General features: G+C 42.8%; 2 protein-coding genes across 5 annotated transcripts in view; one reads left to right on the top strand and one right to left on the bottom strand.

Annotated features, from left to right (window-relative positions):
* Positions 1-15,172, bottom strand: part of LOC119171977 (uncharacterized) — a 44,069-nt gene extending 28,897 nt beyond the window's left edge. The window contains exons 1-11 of one of the 4 annotated variants that reach the window (XM_037422896.2): positions 15,005-15,172; positions 11,150-11,228; positions 10,110-10,130; positions 8,995-9,015; positions 7,913-7,980; positions 5,547-5,624; positions 5,373-5,397; positions 4,145-4,466; positions 2,872-2,915; positions 2,665-2,780; positions 706-855 (exon numbers count right to left, since the gene is read on the bottom strand). In XM_037422896.2, coding sequence (XP_037278793.2) covers positions 706-855; positions 2,665-2,780; positions 2,872-2,915; positions 4,145-4,466; positions 5,373-5,397; positions 5,547-5,624; positions 7,913-7,980; positions 8,995-9,015; positions 10,110-10,130; positions 11,150-11,228; positions 15,005-15,145 — 1,065 coding nt within the window. In that variant the 5' untranslated portion in view covers positions 15,146-15,172. The remainder of the gene's footprint in view (positions 1-705; positions 856-2,664; positions 2,781-2,871; positions 2,916-4,144; positions 4,467-5,372; positions 5,398-5,546; positions 5,625-7,912; positions 7,981-8,994; positions 9,016-10,109; positions 10,131-11,149; positions 11,229-15,004) is intronic. The other 3 variants (XM_037422897.2, XM_075892772.1, XM_037422898.2) reach the window with 3 other exon arrangements.
* Positions 15,173-15,546: 374 nt separating this feature from the next.
* On the top strand, positions 15,547-20,587 carry mRpL40 (mitochondrial ribosomal protein L40). Its single transcript, XM_037422895.2, has 5 exons — positions 15,547-15,786; positions 15,860-15,937; positions 15,996-16,166; positions 19,874-20,072; positions 20,425-20,587. The coding sequence occupies exons 1-5, from the start codon at positions 15,746-15,748 to the stop codon at positions 20,539-20,541; spliced, it is 606 nt and encodes a 201-aa protein (XP_037278792.2). The 5' UTR covers positions 15,547-15,745; the 3' UTR covers positions 20,542-20,587.
* The last annotated feature ends 389 nt before the right edge of the window (positions 20,588-20,976 follow it).

Raw genomic sequence — 20,976 nt, 5'->3', positions numbered from 1 at the left:
CCTCATCGCACTTTTTCCGGGCTTCGAACTAGACGACTGCAACTCACGATTACCCGACATGCTGACGGAAAAACACACGTTTAATCATGCTCTTTTCTTTCGCCATTCTTTTAAAGGTGGTTTTTATCTTGATAATTTTACGAAATCATTCTAACCAGTGCAACGAAAATCAAATGCGACGAGCGAGATAAAGAAACATCAGAGTGGATCTTGCTAAACAAGACCATGTTAATAAACACTAACAAAAATAGCTAATTAACATTTTTCCCATTAGTACCATCTATTCATACTAATAATACACGCCAATTGTGACTACCAACACCTGGCAAACCGGGACCATGCTAATTATGACCTTGTTAATAAGCTAAGTCAGCCACTCTGCCGCTTAGTCTTGCAACATTAGTGCAGGGTGCTTCAAACTTACAATAATTTCAGTTTCTCAGTTCATTGCTCATATTTTCATTTTCCTTTTTATGCATTTAGTTGAAAATTGTATTCATGTGTTTCTACTGTAAATGGTTCCCGACAGTGGCTCTGTAAAGTTGCAAGTCCTTAAAAGAAATCTCATTTTGTCACAGGTTCCAATAAATATGCTTAAAAACAGTAATTAAGCCAAGTAAGGTCTCATGAAATCGATGCTAAACGTAGCCAAATGAAGGCTTTTGATAAAGTTTTGGTCTTTTCAAGAAGAGTTTCTTGGTGTACCTTCTCCACAGAAATGGTCTTGCCATGAAGCTCCGTGCTGTTCAAGTTTTGGACACACTTGGTGGCTTCTTCCACAGTGCCCATAGTGATGAAGCCATAGCAGCGAGCACCTGGTGTCCTTGCATTTGTAACAATTTTGGCTGCCACTACCTGCAGTTAAGTGTCCAACAGCAGACCACAGAAATCAATCCTCGCTCACCAAACAACTCTCATTAGCATAGCACAGCAGACAACGTAAGCTATTTTGTGCTCACTTAACCACCCTAATTTAAATTTTACTAAGTATCACATCATACAGCCAACGTCCGATTTCCCGGACACCTGAAATTCCGGACATACCCGATTTCCCGGACTCATCTGTGGCACTGTCAAGTTCCCCATAGAGTCAATGTATTAAAAAGTCCGAAATTACGGACGCTTATAGCCTTTGGCATCCGATTCCCCGGACTTCTTATTGTTAACCGCCAACCCAAAGTCACCACCGGCGCCGTGATTTTGGTTGTTTTGATATTCTCGAACCCACTGTACTCTCATCGCAGGTATGGGCAGCAGCGCCGCCGCCAACAGCCGCGCCTGCTGTAACTTCGAAACCGCACGTGTCAATTTGTTACCAGCCGTAGCTTAGCCAAGCCAAACCTAACTGTGTTCGTTCACGTGTTGTTTTGTCAGCTGTGCGGTTGATCGTTTGCAACGCTGTTAACCTCAAGTCTGCCGTCGGCATGCTAGCGTAATCATGGAAGGCAGTTACGCAAGAGACTCTGGGGAACTGCGGAACGCTATGTGGGCTTCACACTCGATGCTGAGACAACAGTTTCGCCCCAAGTGGACAGCGTGTGTGACGAAGTGCCATCCGAAAATGTTGCCTTCGACAATCTATGCGCTGCCGGCGTGTCGATTCCAGCTGGGATAACCTTTGAGGGCTTCGCTGACAAAGGCCTCGAGCTATGTGCAGACTTCACCGATCATGAAATCATTCGTCAAGTTACAAAGGATTTCGACGACTGACACCAAGAACGAAGAGCCATCTCCTACACAGCCAACGAGCTCAGAGTTGATGCGAGCACCGATGACACTGTCATCAGTGTACAGTGGACATCGACTGAAATTGAGGCCGACATGATCGCGTCAAGCGGAACGCCGTGCAAAAGAAAATAGGCGACTTCTTTGAGTCCAAGTGCTGACCTATGAGGTAGCGCCGGGCACGTCGAATTTTTTTTTTTTATATAAATGGTCGTTTTTAGAGCCATCCTTAATAATTCATTGGCTGAATTGCAACGATATCTTGTACTTCGGCCATTAACCCTCTCAGTCAGCGAAAAATACCTAAAAAAAAAGTGTGTTTTCACGTGCATTAGTTTTTCCGGACTTTTTCGCGGCCCCTTGAGGGTCCGGGAGATTGGACGTCGACTGTAGCAGCTTGATCTACCACCTGAAATTGTCTTTATTTCTCCAGCAAAAATTTAACTCAACAGTTTCTCTACAACAGTTTCTCTAATCTACCCTTTCCCCTTTCAATGTTAAAATACTGATAATTCTGTAGATTGCTGCTCATCAAAACACAGTTACGCACACAAACAAACTCCAATAAAGTCAAGCGAGGCAGGTAACTTATACCACAAGCTTCTGCTGTACAAGGACACATTTCATGGATACTACTGGGGATAATGATTACATGAAGAGTGAACCAGGCAGCCCAATTTAAAACTTCTATGCTCCTACTTAAATTAAAACTTGTTTTCTAGATTTTCACAATTCGACAAACATTACCACATACATACCAACAGGCAGACCCGAAATAATGCAGACAAAACGTTTCAATATTAGGACTGTCCACACAATCATGCCAGATCAATTTCGATATTTCATCACAGCACTTGAGGTTTTAGTTGCTTCCATAACCACAACATCTTCAACTACTGTTATCAGAAAACTAATTAGAGAAACGAATCTGTTTCTTGCCTTGCCGTGTTTACTGAAGAGTGCCTTGAGATCAGCCGCTCGCGTTGTCGATGACAAGTTGCTCACCCAGAGATTTCGCCCACTCGAGGCAGGTGTGACTACCTTCTTCGCATCTCCTAGAGATGACACGGTGAATGCAAGCTCGTTAAATGCACAGCAGCTTGACTGAGCGAGCGAGAGTTGATAAATTTGTGCCCAGAGACTTACCTTTGTCAGTCTTTGCAGTCTTTGAGGTCGCCTTCCCCACAGCACTAGTAGGAATCCACAAAAGAAAAGGGTGAATGCACTGGAAAGGCATTTCAGCACTCGCATTTCATAAGAAAACGCAGAACTTAAAATGTGAATGACGTTAGAATATGTTTCTGGGCAGATTGGGCAGTAAGGAACCTAGTGGCGACACCGTTCAGCAATCTCTTCTAATTAACGCCGCTGTCTGGTGATGGAGAGCAGAATCCAGTAGTTTTCAATGGAAGCGAGGCAAAGCTTGACATCTTCATGCTGTCAGGAAAACGCTTGCAGGAGTCCATGAAAGAAGGCCAGACGCAGTCTTCTTGTAGAACAAGATCTTCGCTTCACAGAATCCTTATCTAGGAGTCGCCGATAACTTCCAAGTACTTTACTAAATGACAGTAAAAAAATTAGCCTCCGCAGATCCTTTACATTATGGTTCCTTGCTGCAGAACCATCTCCCCTACATATAAAGTTACACACACACTGTTATGCAAAACTTAATTTAGCTGACAATATTTCGTGCTGAAATCGTGTAGCAATTCTGAACTGACCGCACAGATGTAATATTTATATTAGCAAATACCACAGCCTTCTTCAAACCATGGAAACAACCCATTGGCAGCCAGTGCCTCTGCGAGTTATGGCAAAAAGGACACCATCTTGAGTAATAATCTTCACGAATGGTCACCGCACCAACAGGATTCGTCTTGATTTCGCTCCCAAAGCACTGTGTGGAAATGAACAGAAGGTGTAGCTGGCCCACTCTGTGTGCTGAAGAAATCAGTTGGGAAGAAAACTCAATGCTCTGGAGAGAATCTGGCGAAGACGAGACCACAAATGCAGTGGGCTGAACAGACCTCACGACGCGGACTTCACATTTCGTCTTCTTGTAACCGGTACCTCATCCAATAACCACGTTACATTAAAACTGAGGGTTCCCTTTGCCCTTTGGAGATGTAACCACAGTGGCATTATTATTATGCCCGCTGGCACAATGATGACTGCAAAATCCTCAATCCGGGCAAATCGCACAGTGCGAACTCCATCCACCGCCAGGTTCCAGTGCCTTGCCCCTGCACCTTTTTATTTCGCCCCATGGACCCGATGACTAGGGATGTGGCTGTGAGCGTAACAGCAGCTGCAATGCAGTCCACGTCTACGAGGAAGTCCCACCAGCAGTGTGCCTTCCCCAGATGGTAAAAGCATACTTTTTTTAAGAAGTGTTATACGCACGCACGTCAAGACCAACCTCTTTGCAGCAGCAGCCTTAGCAGGGGCGGTGCCGCCGTTGCTGGTAGCTGACGGTGCGGTTCCAGTGCCGTTGGCAGTCGGTGGCGTGGTGGCATCATCATCTTTCTTGCGTTTCTCTGTGCCGCTATCTCCCCCTTGCCCTCCTTCTTGGTCCTGCTTTGGGGAAGAGCCGTCGCCGGTTGAAGCCTTGTCCTGCTCCTTTGCAGGGGTTGCCTTGGCACCTTTCTTCTTGGTGGCGCCAGTAGTGGTGCTGGCCAGCTCAGCCGATGGGGCGGCCGCTGCGGAGCTGCTGCCGTCGTCTTCCTGTTGGGAGGCTTCATCTGCAGGAAGGCAAGGGAGGAAAAAGGATGGAGCAGCAGCACAGCCTTGCCTGCCGCCTCTTGCACGCTGTAAGCCCACGGTCAGCTAGCTGAGCACCCGCTGGCCACCCTGCCACAAGCTCGAGGCACAGCCACTCTTGAAGACTGCTCAACTGGAGAAACACTCACTACAGCCTCATCAACACCAGTAGCATAAGCGAAAGCCTTTCCCCACCATTTGCCGTCATACATATCACCTACTTTATAAATCTCTCGTCACAAAGGGGCTGCGCACATGTAGGGAAGCACACTAACAATTCAACTGCTATGACTTAATGCTGGCACCTGATCAAGTTCGTTCAACCTGTTTCCCTACATCTTTTTTACGTGTCTTTATTTAGGAATTAAGAAAAATTAACAGCAATGGTCTAGCTACAGCCTGATACTCCCAATACTACATGCGACTTTCTCAGCTCCCAGCAGGTGATGCCTAGCTGTGCGACGGGACCACGGTGCAACCTGTCTCCAGTAAGTGCATGACAAAGGTGGCCACGTAGGTGTACAAGACCAATCGCGCCTGCAAGGCTGGCCTCCTCGGCAGCTGAAAACCTTGAAAAACAAAGTGCGACGCCACTCTTCAAATAAACAGTGCCGCCCTCCACCAGGTGCACAGTTGGCAAGGAAAAGCTTCCGATATGATTGAGAAGCTTCACAGCACAGCTTTGATGCCTTGTTGAGGACTCCTCCATCGATGGGGTTCTGCCAAGACAAGTTGCAAGATGATCGATTGCCTGGTGGCGCGCCCAGGTCACAAGGTTGTAGCTGCTGACTGGTAGAATGGGTTTTTCTGGCGAGTAACTGTTTACTTTGTGCAATGCTTCAAAAGAAAAGAAAGCAAATGTCTTTTCATAAAGGTTGGTGCCTTACCTTTTGATTTGTCAAAGTTCTCCTCCTGAAACACAGGAAAAAAATCTAAGTGAAATGCTTGCAAAGCAGAGGCAGTATACACTGGCTAGTTCCTTATCCTGATAAAAAGAAGTTGGCAACAGTAAAAGGTCATCAGCAAAGGAAAACATTCATCTAGAACCCGAGAACATATACCTCTTCATTTAGCAGTTTCTCTTCATCTTCAATAGACAGCTGCAGAGCATCAGCATCCATCACTTCAGAACTGCCCTCCTAGTAAAAGAAAGTAAAAACATTTTAGCAAAGCTGACCTTAAGCTATGCCAAACACAATGGCATTACATGCCTATAAAGGACAACAAATAGCCTTTTCAAGTGAGCATTCGTTTAAAGTAGGCCCATGAAGCACGAGCACTAGCCATTATCTAGTTTATCTAAAAGTTAACACTGCAGCTGTACAAATAGCAATGTTTTGGGTGCAAAGCGAATTCAAATACTAAAGCTTGAGTGCAAATACACTCGAACCTGCTTAAAATAAACTTAAAAGTGCCACAATAAGTGATCGTTATATCAGTAAATCGTACATAAACTCGCCCATAAAAAACCCACTTAACAGCTAAATATATATATTTTTTGCATTTTTATTAAAAAATGCCAGCAACACCACTACTGACAGGTTAGGCCTATTTGCATGTTAACCACTGCCCGTTCACACACCAATAACTTAAAGCATGTTGGCAAACAACTCGTGCCGTTCCACTGAAGTGCAGTACCGCCCCGTCAAACTAATCATCCCTGGCTAGTTGCGTAGCATGCCGGGCTGCTTGCAGTCTAATATTTGCGCACATTTGTGCGTTCTTCATGCTGTACCGCCGTCACTCCACTCAGTTTAAACACGCACTGCCGACAAGATATCATGATAAGGTTGTCAGCAATGAGTCAAGATTGCATGTTAATGGCCACTCTCCACATCACCTTCGTTCTTCTCCTATGCTTATTGGTAAGGCACCACAGCAAGCGCGCGGAAGTCGTCATTGATTGACCGGTCCCTACTGTTACCAAAAGGTGGAAAACCTTTTGTATCACATTGTGGTGCTGGCAGGTTGAGTGTTGCAATGAACTTTTATGCAAAAAAAAAGGGCAATCAAAAAAGCAAAAAGGTATCACTTTTTACATTTATGGCTTCTTGCATTTGAAGGCAGTGTTTGGCTAATCAACGGTAGTAGTAATGACGAGAACAGCATCAGAAAAGTTTGCAGTGAGGAAACTGACTGCGAGTCTTCATGGTGCCCCCTATTTTTATTCTTTTTTTGTTTTCCCCTTCCCTTTCTGCATGCGATGCTCGCCACTGTCTTCAACATCTTTGTTGCAAGTAAACATGGTGCCCCCTATTTTTATTCTTTTTTTGTTTTCCCCTTCCCTTTCTGCATGCGATGCTCGCCACTGTCAACATCTTTGTTGCAAGTAAACTGCAACGGGGCATGCAACTACACATGGTTTATTTTTTTCGCTTCATATGCACTATACTTTTAAAGCGACCGTGTCGGAAGTGTTCGTTGTAAAAGTAAGAAGCTTTGAGAAATGTTTGCTGTATGTGGACGCATTTTCAAAGGTTATCAAGGAAAAATAAATAAGTGCACCAAAATATGGTCGTTATAAACAATATAGCGTTATATCAAGGATCATTATAAGTGGGTACAATTGTAAATAATTTTTAAATTGCTCTGCCCAGACTTCCTAGAATTTTTTCCTATTCCAAACACTCCTGCTTTCATAAATTTAAGCAGCTCACCATTGTCGCGCTCATGTGTGTTATAGAATGGAATGGGCACCACGACCACCTTCACGACAAATGCATGCATACAGTACAGCAAAAGGCCAGACATACCGTGACGAGGTAAGCTTAGCTGGCGATATTCGGCGCACAACTTTGACCATAGGCTTTACACCGCAGCAAATGCTGAATATCGGCGAAAATTTGACATCGTTGTATAAAGCCCACACGTATAGGCACAAAGCTGGACGAGTCATTCGCCCATCTACCATGGTCATCGCTTCCAAGCGCTCCATACAAGAAAACCATGATCGTTCTTGTACTTTGTTGGCATCAGTGGCACTCATCACAAGACACAAATTTACATACTATCTAAAAGGGGAGCTCGCAGCAGGTACCAAATGTGCTCACAAGAACTTGGGCTCACACCAATATGCTTGATAAGTGTACTGAGAGGCATTAAAGCTATTTCGAATGAAGCTGTAGCGATTTGACCGTTTGCACGAAATAGAAACGCACGATTAAAATTCTCTGGACTGCTAGATTTTTAAAAACAATTTTGTGATCCCTAAGAAGTTCGAATAGTTTACAGTGCAAATTGAATAGAATAGTTACCGCTATTCGAGAGATATTCAAGAATTTTAATATTTGCACTCCCCTAGTGTTTACACAACAGAACTGAACACAATTGTGGTTCCTGCTCTTAAACCTGACAGCAGTGGACATGAAAGATAACTAATATTTCCTTGTAGCAGCACACTAAACATGCCCAAAGGCTGTTATGTTACCTTCTCGCCTTCCACTTCTTCCGCTTCATCCACTGTTTCAGGTTCAGGTTCAACTTCAGGTGCCTTTTCTGTGTCAACAATGTGAAAAGTTTGTGAAGTGCGTATGCACTAACAAATGACACTTTGCATGCAAGAAGCTGTGCACAGCTCTGCCCTAAAAAGCATTAACAATGCCACAACTTCGTTTCTTTTGGAAAAGTCAGTGATGAAGTCAGCCACAAGACTTGAAAACGCAAGAGCACTGCCAAGCATGAAGACCGTTGGCAAGTTATTCAAGTGCTACATTTAATAAATATTAAATTTAAGTCATTGGCTGAGCATAGTTTTTACACAGGAGCTCCTCTATGAAAATCATTAAAGCTTGCAATATTTCCTTCAGTATGCCTTTTTTTTGCATTTAAGGAACAAAGCTGCAGTTACTCAGTACTAAAACAACAGCAGCGGCCGATACCAATAGCTTTTGTCGCATAGTACTGCTTCGACCTAAAAACTGTATTCATAACTATGATTAAGCAAATACATCATGCTTAGATTTACTTCTAACATGACTCCGCCCACTGTGGTAGCTCAATGGCAGAGACAGTGCCATTGAGCGCATTGTTCTGGCTCGAGCACTAAACCACATATGTAGCCACGCTGGGCCCAATGAGAAAAAGCGCGCACAGCACGTACGGTGTGCCCACTAATAAGACGCGTGCGAGTGTTACCACAGACACCCCCATACTGTGGCAAGCCTCATTGTTGTGTTTTTGCCGTGCAAAGCCCTAGAAGTTCATTTCTATGCCTAATCCCAAGTTACTGCAGCAGCACAGTGTGTCATAACCTTTGCATAAGAGACAGCCCACACTTTACACATGTGAAGCACTCCAATGCTCACATAAACATAGAACACACTGCAGTTGATCCAGAAAAGCAGCATGCAAGAACATAAGCAAAAGGGGTTAGTATGAAATTCTTGGCCCCTCTACTAAAACTATTGCTTCAGCAAATTTCAGCACTCCAGCAAGCCTTTGGTACACTTAGTATACCAATTGACTTTAACAAAGCTATATCATCAAAACAATAAAAAAACGGCACCCTACCTACATCACCTTTCTCATTTCCTGAAAGAAAAAAGTGGTATGTGTAGATAAGACCATAAAACCCTGCATTACATACATAAAAAGAGTGTGCCGATGGCAATATTTATGCACTTTACATGTATGTAGAGCTACATCCTTTTTGTATTATTATAAAGCTGACCCGCGACACATTATTACTGAGGCATTGGAGAGGTTAATATACACAATTTCATTTGTTACTTGCATCATTTTCAAACAAAAGCAAACATACAAGTGTGCATTTAATGGCTCTCTAAAAAACCAAGCAACCAATCTACATACATAAAAATGAAGAAAAAAAAAGAGAAGTATTTTAAAATGCAAGCTGAACAGCAGAGCTACATAAAGAATACATCAATGTCAGAGCTACTAAGAGAATAAATTAATATAATTATCACAATGCCTCCCAATAAGCCAAACTGCAGCTTTTTAACATTTTGCAATAACCTGCGCTAAGGCACATGTTCAGCTAAGGTATATTTAGATTTCTGCGACGGTCATATAGCCTAAACAAGACAAAGATATGCGGAATCACTAATTATTACTCGTACAATCAGCCTTCAAAAAAAGTTAATTTAAAAAAATGTTTTGAAACTTATAACTAATCTGTCAGATGCACACAAGTGCATTATTGAATGTGCGACTCTGACATGTATGCAGATAATATCAACAGCCTACATAAACACTTGCCGTGTGCGAAGCACGAGTCATCACCATAAATGGTTCAATGTGTCAATAGAAAGTGATATTAATTTACCGTCTCTACACTAGTAGCTTGCTGCATAAAACTCATTAACAGTATTCTATATGCCCTGTAGATTTACGTATTGATAATGATGTAATAAGTTAATGATATTGGGCATCTGTGCTAGAGGCAGAATTTTTCATTATAGAGGAAGACTTTTCTATACTACTAGACATTCTTACATTTTTTCTTGCTTTATGTAAAGGGGAACCAGCACGATGAACTTGTGCCTGGTTTTTCCACGTTTTTATATTGTTACAAGGTAGGCATCAAAGACTCATGAATGGGACAGCTAAATTTTACAGAAAGCCTACACATTTGCGGTAAAATGAACGAAAAAATGACACCCCACCTAATTCAGTATCCTCGTTACCTGCAATAAACAAACAAACAAAAAATGTGTGCTTATGCCTGTTTGCAAAACAAGCGCAGTAATTATAACAAAGTGATACATGCCAGTCTGCAAGACTTGTAAGCTGCTGCTGCTACATTTATTCAAAAGATACATCTATGCTTTAAAAGCTTGTATCAGAATCTGGCAAAACTAAGTAACTTCCGATTTAATTAAATTGAAGACTATTTACATTACATTAGTATCAGAATATGGTGAAACTAAGAAACTTATAATTTAATTACATTGAAGAATATGTACATTACATTAGTATCAGAATATGGTGAAACTAAGTAACTTATGATTTAATTACATTGAAGACTACATTACATTAGTGTCAGAATTTGGTGAAACTAAGCAACTTATAATTTGATTACTTTGAAGAATATGTAATTACATGTATGAAAATATGGTGAAACTAAGTCACTTACAATTTAATTACTTTGAAGACTACTTACATTAATACTGGTGAAATTGGGTTTCGTTACAACAAAGCAATTCGTAGAATACAATTTCACACACATTAGGCCAAGTGCAGTAAGTCATAGCACAGATTCTTCCACTTTCTAAATAGAGAATATTTCCGAGGTTTTTACATATGAATCCAACTATTTCATCAATAAAAATGCTGTCTTTTTGCACTGACTGAGGAATGTTCTTATATGTATAAGAGTATAGGCAGTCAATGTCTGTTGATAACTGGTTACATCAAATTGTATAACATCACATTTTTACACCCTTATTGACAGGCGGTGCCTATATCACAACTGTACCATGGATTCCAACTTATCATGAGCTTCACTGCTGAAAAACAGTGTTTGTTCACAATCATTAAATGTGCCTGCCATACCGACTCGGCTAAGTTATACCCAAAGCAACCACACGACATGCTTGTTAGTATGAAAGACAGGCACGATACAGTTGAACATTATCACATCACAGTAGCGACAACTCTAGTCTTTACCCCCCACCCTCCCAAAACTGTTATAAAATTGTCTTACTCATTTTCTTCGTTGTAGAAGATTCGGCAGGAACCTCAAACTCGTAGGTTTCTGGATCGGCCCCTTCCTCTTCTAAAGCCTAGAAAAAAGAAGAAAGTGAACCACACCAATCATAGTGCTTAGTCTGCTATGTGTGAGCCTCTGATGTCCCCGTCATTCGTGCTGTTACATGTCATCAATCGGCTAATTGCAAAGTTTCGCCACTAAATGAAAAATTCTGGCATCTTTCCAGTGAGACCCAAAGGATGCTATTTGCGCGAACATTTTGTGGAAGGATTACGAATAACATACAGCCATATCTTTACAGCTAAAAGCAACCATATTATTGATATAGCATTAAAGAGCTCGTTTCCCAGAAATTATAGTGGCAGCAGCATTGGCTGTGAGCGAAAAATCATCTCATGTGTGTCCAAAAAATCTAGAAAGATGCAAATAAAATAAATAAAAATTCTCGGCCTGAGTGAGGTTCAAACTCTGGTTGTTTGCATGGCAAGCAGATGTCCTACCAAAAAGCAATGCATCTGCTTGGAAGTACAGTGAAAATAACTTCCTTTGCTTGTAAAAGAGAAAGTAACTTGTCTACTTTACAAACACGCGTCCTGCATAATGCCTTACAATGCAACACGTAATATCGCAGTAATAATGCGTGGTACGAACGTACATTGCGATCGGGCGTCAGACCATGCGATTATCATGACTTTATGGTTTAAAGCGAGCCACTCACTACAAAAAGCACACACGTTACTGTGCCTTTCTCTCAAAGCCACGTTGTGGGCGCATAGCAAGCTCGAAAAGATTTCACACTTATAATTGCCCTTGGTATGAAGCATGCTACCGACACACAATGCAGCCGTATGCGAAAGCTTTAGTGACAAGCCATTTTGAACTCACTACTCACTATGGACAATATATTGCTATCGTGTTCAACTCTTGAAGACGAAGCTCAAGAGTTTCCCAATTTTTGAATTAACTAATCGTTCAGAACATTATTACATTTGTATACTGCCCTTACTTATTACTTACACAGAACTGATAGTCTCTAGATGAAGCTGTAAGCACGAGTGGGTCATATGCAGTACAGGACGTTTATATATAAAACAAATCCAAGATACAACAATCGTGCCACATGAATCATTAAAAAGTAATATTAAGTAGGAGGAAGATAAAATTTCCCCCATTATGTCTTTATGTGCTACCAACTATTACCAGAGATATTCACTGAGCTCTTCCCGCCAGGCGACGCCAGTGATTTATTTGTGGGGTTTAACGTCCCAAAACCACCATATTATTATGAGAGACGCCGTAGTGGAGGGCTCCGGAAATTTCGACCACCTGGTGTTCTTTAACGTGCAACCAAATCGCGATGCCAGTGAGTGCGCCGCCAAAGCTGCGGTCAATCTGCGATACATAGTGTTCCTTAATGTCCCTTCCGCCGTTGTCGCCCTCTCCCGCCATGCCCAGGTACCTCCCTGGGTACCTAGGGCAGTTCGCGTGCTGCAGCGCAGTTTGTTGGGGGCTCGTCGTCTGTTGCTGTGCACGATGTTTAAAGGGAAGCAGTGTGATGTCGTACTTTAACGAGCTCATCGGATCAGGAAGGCCTCATTTATTCACTTGATACAAGACCAGAAAATCAAGATGCGCGACTCGTATACCAGCCACCGCGTACACCGGCTGCCCGCCACGACCTACGCGGGCCCATTATCTCGCTTTCACTACAAACACTACAAATTGCGTGGCCAAAGAACAAGTAAAAGCCCAAAGTCTCTCGAGCCGCAATTTTAAGAGTGGATGAGCGAAGCGCAGCAGCTCCCATCCAAAACAAGTCGTGCAGAGCTGTGCAAGTTTACAAGAGATATAATAAAAATATGAATATATTGCTGCGGCCCACACCACTTAAGTACCAGCCCCCCCCCCCTTCCAGTGTTTCAAACAGTGCTGATGTTGAACCTCATTGATTTAAATTTGTGGAAACAGCCGAGGAAAGTATTATGCGAGGCAGATAGAGACTTCACGTGGTGCGTGTTACGGTAATGCCGGTCATCACTTTTTTTTTTCGCATATGTTTTGACAACTTTTTACACCTTGTATTTGTACAATATAATGTACAGTACAGTCCCTGAAAATGATAGAGACCGTGTTAGGGAATCAATTGACCAATTTTTCAAAATCCTGACCCCCCAACTCGAACCGATCGGCTATACTTCAAAGTGAACTAACATTGTTTTGCATCGATTTTCAGAGTTTGTTTCAATGCAATGCCCGAATTTCCATGATCGCCATCACGATTTTAACCGCCTCCCCGACACGCTGATTGTGCACGCAGTGGTCGCGGACAAGTTTGTATGTACAATATCTTGGTAAGCTATCTCTGTTTGCAGGTAAGTGCTTGCCTATGGCACTTATCGGGAATGAAGTTACACCTGAAGACGCAAGTATAACAGAGTTTCTTCGAGTAGTTTTTTTTTTCTTTTTTGGTTAATCCGCAGCAGCCAAACACGCCAGTACTTTTCGGAAAATCGCAAGGAGCGTTCTCAATTTTAGGTAGTAACTTTCGGCGAAGAAACACCCCGAAGCTCTGCTCTCTCTTCGGGGGCTACTATATCAACTTCCCTCACTAGCAGCCCTTAAACTTGCATCGCGACGCAAAACTAAACGGGTGCAAGCGCAAGGAGACAACACGGTAGCGGTAGGCGACGGAGTCTGCACGTACCCGGGCATGTTGGTGGCACATTTCGGAAGTAATGAAGGGGGCACTGGGTGACGCACGTGCACACTATGTATAGGCTTATGGCGGCACGATGTTTGTCAGCGCTGTGCCTCACTAACCCGTTTTCTTCGAAAAAAAGATCATTATAACGCGTGTTACAAACAGCTTTGCTGGTGGAACAACGATGTTCATGTGCGAGGCCACAAATATGGTGACTGTTGCGCCTGCACTCTTGCGGATAACATGCCAATACCTATCATTTTACTGTTACTACGACAGTAAAATATTTTCCTATACTTACTGTTTTGCTACGTGACACTTTTTTGCATCCCAACTATCTTTAGCAAGAGATTCAGGTGCGTTTCTACAAATTTTGCATTTTTGATTATTTTAATAAATTAAGCTTCGATTCCAAATAAGAGCGGCATATTTACGACCGCTCAACAACACATACACAAATATTACAAAAAGCTATTCACCAGTCAAAAAAGAGGCATTGAACTTTTCGCTGCTACATAGAACTGATCGAAAAAAACCCGCTATGTCCGCACAAATTAAGCGCGGAATCGCACCTAGAAATCACACCACAGCGCTTATTTCGATTGAATCGACGACCACAAGGCTTATGAAAAAGCTGTGTTCACATAACCTTGCTTTTTAAAGCACGAAATCCACGAAATAACGCTAGTGAAGAAAAAAGGCCTCGCCCTCAGCCCAACTCCATGCTGCGCATGAATTCCTTGAAGGCGCCAACGCGGACGTGGCATCTTTCTCATCTGTTCGTGAGCGCGCTCCGAATTCCAACGAAAGCAAAAGCCATGAAAATGCCACATAGCACGCGTGGAAAGCAATCCAGCAGCTGCAGCCACTCGCACACGAAACTAAAAAAAAAATAAAACAAAAGGCAGCTCGGCATTAAATAAATTGCCTACAGAATGGTTGGAACCGGAACTTTTAAGCCAGCACAACCTCGTACTAACTATCCCTATCTCTGGGCAAAAACGTACTTATGTATAATACCCGAGCCCATAAATGCCGCTTACAGCCCCCAAACACGCACTCATGGACGGCCGCGCAGGCAGCCAAGCGAAGTAGGCCTAGTGCCAACCAGGAAGCAGTTCGCTTTGATGAAGCACGAAAGTGGTTACCTTCGAAAGGCGCTCAACCAGGGCAGTTTTACTGCCGCTCTTGTCCAACTCTCGTCCTTCGAGTTCGGCTCTTAGCTGGACAACTTTGAGCTCGTTGATTTTCCTCTTCACGGTCGCACTTCCATCGCCTGCAGACGCCATTTTCGAATGAAGAAGCGATCGGAATCGGATGCTGTCACGCATAGGCCCATGGGATACAGGATGACCGGAGACGTGACCGGATATAGCTGACGGAACCAATAGGCGGCTTATCAAATTCATGACGTGTTTTGGAGCATTAACATTGCCTTCAAGATTTGTGTTTAAATTTTTTTCACGCAATGTCAATAAAACAAAACATAATTTTAATCAAAAATGCACAGTTTTTTGTTATAATTACTTAGTTGATAATGCACACGCAATTTATAAAAAGTAAAAAATAAGAAATAGGGTACGAGTGCGGAGACAATTAAGACGTACTAATTGGTACCAATCTCGGAAGTATTGGCGTGATCATCTAGCCATAGTGTTTCATACAATAATTATTATTGTAGGGAAACTCTATGCATCTCATGCATCTAACATAGCACAAATGAAGTAGTGTATAGGATAGGTGTTCTTTGGTTACCCGCGTGCGTTGCGTGCGAATCGGCAAGTGATATCGTTATTTCGTCGTGCTTCGTCGAGGACTGCTAGTTTTATAAAGTGCACAAACTTAAGTAGAAAGATTTACGGTGGTTTCTCTTCTCCGTCTGAGCTAAGATGCACATTTTCGCCTTAACTGCGAGATTGTCAAATTTGAGGTAAGGGAGCTGCGTTTACACGGTGTGAAGGACGTTTGTCGAAGTACTTTTTCCTTGATTAATTTTTTCTCAGGTTAGCGGTGATCCCACAGCGGTTTATACCACCTACTGCCGTTGAATGGAGGAATTTGCATACCACGGCCCAGCTTAGGTAAGTCGTGATGCTGCAGTGCGAAGTGGTAGCTCTAAGTACGAACGAATTTTCGCAGTGCGGAGCCGCTTAAAAAGAAGAAGCGACTGGACCCGGCCATTCTGCGCATGAGAGAGGAACGAAAGAAGCGAAAGATCGAAAAGGGTATTCGTCAGCTCAAGAAGCATGCCAAAAAGTACAAACCAATCGAAGAACAGGAGGTTGCCCCAAAGCTGCAAAAGGAGCTAGGGTGAGTGTTCAACGGTTGCCTGCATGTAAAGTTCCTATCGCCTTGTTGATGTATTCGACATGCGACAGGCGATGCGGCATATTACATCTAGCTACAGCGACCTGTACTACATCTGTGAGGCTTCGTGACTGCGGTAAGTCAACTTTGTGGGAAACATGAACGGCATTGGCAGCGTAAACTACGTTGCGTTTAGCTTACTTAACGTGCTGGTTGGTACCATCCCGCTGCTTTGCATACAGGTGAACCCCATAGAGATATCTCGAGTACTGTGTAAAACGAACGCGATATCCGACAACGCGTGTGGCATAGGAGGCAAAAATGTACTCAATGAAACCTTATTCTCCAAGCGTTTTTTTACTTTTTCTTATGTGCAGTATAGGATGCAAGTCATGATAATTAACGTGTACTTTTCATGTAGAACTGGTTAAATTCTGTGGCAAAAATAGACGCCAGACTTTTGCACACACGTAGCGCCACCTGTCGATGCTATTTTGGGTAGTACACAGCCCAGCTTCCTTGCACGGTTGGCTGCGCAACAAGATGCAGCTAGCGTGCAAAACAACGACTGAGCTAAAAAATATTAGGTGTGTTTGCGCATTGAACACGGAAAAAGAGCTATGCATTTCTCTCCAGTGGTCGGACACTTCAACTAACCGCCATGAAATGCTTGCTGGTTCACTCGCCAGAACAACAAAGCAAACAGGAGCAGACGCAACAGCTTCGTGCTCTACGAAGAGCTCAGTCGACACCGCTGTTGCGATGAGTATTGCCACAGACGTAAATGACTTCAGGTTTACCGATTTCTGTTGCTGTCGCATAGCAGAATGGCGAGAGCGCTGAATGCAAGCCGTTGTGAACATGTCGGGTAAGTGAATCGCTCACGTTCTCCACAGCCGGTCGCATGAGGAAGTGAGTTTTGAGTTGCTTAGACAAAGAACTCTGGTAACTTTGATAATGAACCTCAACAGATCCTCTGACCGCGATGCGTGCCATGTTACATGCAGACTGGTGACACCTGCGATAAACATATTGCCCACGCCATGACCACCAGTAATCCGAAGTGGTTGTCACTTTACAGCATCGTGCACATGTATGTTTTGAAGGCTCAAGTTCCGGCTTTAACTAGCAAATTAAATTTTAGCTTGTATGTCATGTAGGTAAATGACAAAATGTTGGTCGTGACCACAATCAGGTTTTTCTTTCCGTTGGTCTCTGCGATTGCTGTAACTGTCTCGAAGGCCTCGGTTTTGTCTATCGCTGTACACTGAGAAAGCGAACAAGCATGTATCCCCATTTGCAGTATATACAACATGAAAGCCCGGCCGTCAACAAAACATTCTAGAAATGTATTGTAGAAGAACTTGTTGTTGGGCTAGTTGGTATAACATTTCAAAAAAATTAATTTCAGTGCAAACACACTACACATTCATGCACGCACACACCCAGGCATTAAACGCACAACACTGTGCGTGTTTGATGCCCGGGTGTGTGTGTACGTGAATGTGTAGTGTTTGTGCTCAAATTTTTTTGAAAGAACATTCTAGGATTCTTAATAAAACAATTCATGTACAGGAAGCGAGAGATAGGTCGAGAATGCAACTGCAAAGGCAAAAATAACCGAGGCCATTCATGCGAGCTTCATACCACTGATTGCAAGATACTTTGCTCGCGTATGTATCTAATCTTTTTGGCATCATGTGTATGCCCAAATTTAACACATTAAGATGTTATAGAACGCTGTTCAGAGCTCTTGCCTCTAACTCGATGTCATGCGATACTCCCTTGCTCTTAAATTGCGATTTGCAGCATGTCGAAACAAATGGAATATGTTTTTCACTGTACCTGCAGTTCACTTTGATGAGCTTCCTATTTTTCTGAAGCAAGGTTGGATTGACAGAAGATGCTTGTCAGGTCCGTGATTTTTAGCAAACTGCATCAATTAGCTTATGCATATTTGCTTGCGAATGGCTTTTTTTGCACTACTAAGTTGTAGCCAGCGCGGCGATGAGGGCACTGCTAACAGCGTTTTTTTTTTTTTTCAATGCCCCTTGTAAAGCACTCTCAATACTTTCTCCAGAATTGTTGCCATGGACACTGTCACACTTCTCGAATTTAACCTTCAACATGGGAAGCTAATGCATATTGTTCTTTGAGAGCTGCTATTGGCCTGTATTTAAAATTTCAGAATGCTCAACTTATACAGTCTACTCACATTATTTTTACCCTAGCAGAACTGCAAGACCTCGTTGTTTTATCTGTGAATTAAATTCACAAACATTTTTTATTGCTATTTTTACTTTGGCAATGCCTTTCTACATTGCGGTCTCTATCGATATTTAATTGATGAAGCATGTGGTCGAAAATGTCATCACGGTTAAACCTGTCGTCAGTGGCCTACAGACCTCAACACTGAATTTGGCACAAACTCAACTGAGACAAAAACAATAGCGCAATTTGCTGAATTTCTCATCTTGCTGCCTTGGTGCTGGTGGAAATGTAATGGGCCACAATGAGCTACAATACTTTAGTGCACTCGAATGCACCTAGGTTCATGCGTCTTCGTTCCATCATTGCAATCTCAGTTGGATTGCTGTTTAATTCATTGTACAGTGCCATATGCATCTGTGTTTTGAGGGGGCGCATCTTCACCAGTCTCCACTTTTCAAGCTTTTACTGAAAAGTCGCGATTGTGAACAATGGTCAAGTGACTAATAGGTGGCGGCTCAAAAGCTTCTTAGAGAGAGAGAAATCTTATAATGTGGGCTCCCTGCCAAATGCGTGGAATATTGTTTGGCTTGCATGCTCATGGCAGCACTGTCTGCAAATCTCGAATCGTTTTTGTTCCAAATATACCAATGGTTATGTCTCAAAACAACAGTGCTGTGATAATGCCTAGTGGAGAATGGGGACATGAAACTCTGCACATTGCAAACTGAAACTTGTGTCACTGGTTGAAGACAAGTGGCATTCTCTACAGGCAGCTTCTCTAAACAGAAACGTGGTGACTGTGCTTGTGACCATAGGTCAGCTAAAAATATGGAGTTCACTCAGACTCAGTCTTATCAAAATTATCCTGTAGCAGACAGTCAGACTCACACTCGCTAGAATTCTTGTTAACTGGACTCGCTCGGCAATATCTCACATATTCAGTGCCTTCGCATATTCAGTAGTTGCAATTCAATAAGAACACTTTTACTGAAAAAAATGACTTGCAAGATATTTTAACGAGAACTTCCCATGCAAACAATTACAGGAGGAAGGCGAAGGCACCTTCTCCCCCTTTGACTCATGCCTCTGAACAGTAAATATTGAGCAGGTCTATGAACGCTGAACAGTGCACGAGTAGGCGTGAGTATACTCACGCATAAAGGTTATAGTAATGCTAAAGTTGAGTAATCACTATAGTTCGGCACAAAAATGTTCAGCTCATGCAGACTCACTCAAGAAATAAAGTTTGCACTTAGTGCTCACTCGGACTCAGACTCGCGAAAATTTTTCTTAACCGGACTCACGCAGGAATCACACTCGCTACAACTTTTCTCAACCGTACTCAAACTTGTCAAAATGTTACTCACCTGAACTCACTCGACCTCGCGCCTCTATCAGAGTCTGAGTGAGTAGACTCGTGCGAGTTTGCCAACCTATGCTTGTGACACATGGCAGTGACTGTATTCTTATATACTTTATGGTAATGCGTTTCACTACAGATTAAGGCACAGGGCTCTGCCCGTCTTGAATCATGAAACCTGTCAGTTACGAGAAGCAATGCAGCGTGCCTGGAGCATTTACTGCATGCGGAAGCATCAGAACGAAGCTGCCATGCTGGAACGCATCGTGGCGACACAGGAGAAGGCCCTCGAGATGCTGAAGGAGGCGTCTGAAGATCTATACAATGCAGCCATTCAGGTGAATTGCCAATATTTCTTCACACCAGCAAGTTGGCTATACTTCTTTGTGCCATGAGTTACTGACACAATTCACACCAGCAAGTTGTAGATGTTGCAAAATGAACTTGGATATAAATGCTTGCCATAGCATTAAATTGGCCATTCCAAGTTAGCCCCTAGCTTCTTGGTTTTCTTCCTCTACAACTCCAGTCATACAGCTTCTGAACGAATTAACAGTGCTAAATCACTGTACTTCCATCAGTGATTTAAATCTGGTCTATGGCATTTGCATTCGTAAATCTGCGTTCAATATATGTGGCCTTCATTGCTCACTGTCCATCTCCAATCTGATCATTCTTCTCTCTTTATAGACTGACAATGGCTTGTTTCCTGCTCAGTTCAAGGCGATAGTTTCTACTCCTCCAATCAAGGATTACGAACCACCTGATGGGAAGTACGTTGACACTACAAAGAAGTGGAGACCCTAATGTGTACAGCAGCTCGTTGAAATAGATTTATGCCAAGAAATCGTTACCCCCTGCATTTTGTTTCAGTTGCATTATGTGCAAGGTTGCTGGGTGGCTGTGCCACTCTGTTGCCTAGCAGGAGCGTCTAGTGACTGACCTATGAAACCTGGAAGAGTCGTGAAATTCTTGTTTAATTAGTAAATCCAAAGAAATTACTGAACTATTACTATCCACATTGCAAGTTTATTAAGGTAGACAACCCTAAATATGATTATAATGAGGGAATTGACCCATATATTGCACTAAGGTCCTTGTGACACTAAAACTCCATATGAACTTGCAAGGCAGACAATATCTACCACAATACAAAGCTTGCTGTACAAGCAGTGAAGCATAATAATAGCAGCAGGGCAAACATGGTATAGGGCACAGGGCACCCACCAACAAGCAACTGAT

The sequence above is a fragment of the Rhipicephalus microplus genome, chromosome 4, assembly GCF_043290135.1.
Source record: "Rhipicephalus microplus isolate Deutch F79 chromosome 4, USDA_Rmic, whole genome shotgun sequence".
In the NCBI taxonomy this organism is placed as follows: domain Eukaryota; kingdom Metazoa; phylum Arthropoda; class Arachnida; order Ixodida; family Ixodidae; genus Rhipicephalus; species Rhipicephalus microplus.
Note: the sequence above shows the minus strand (reverse complement) of the source record. Positions and strands in the feature narration are given on the sequence as shown.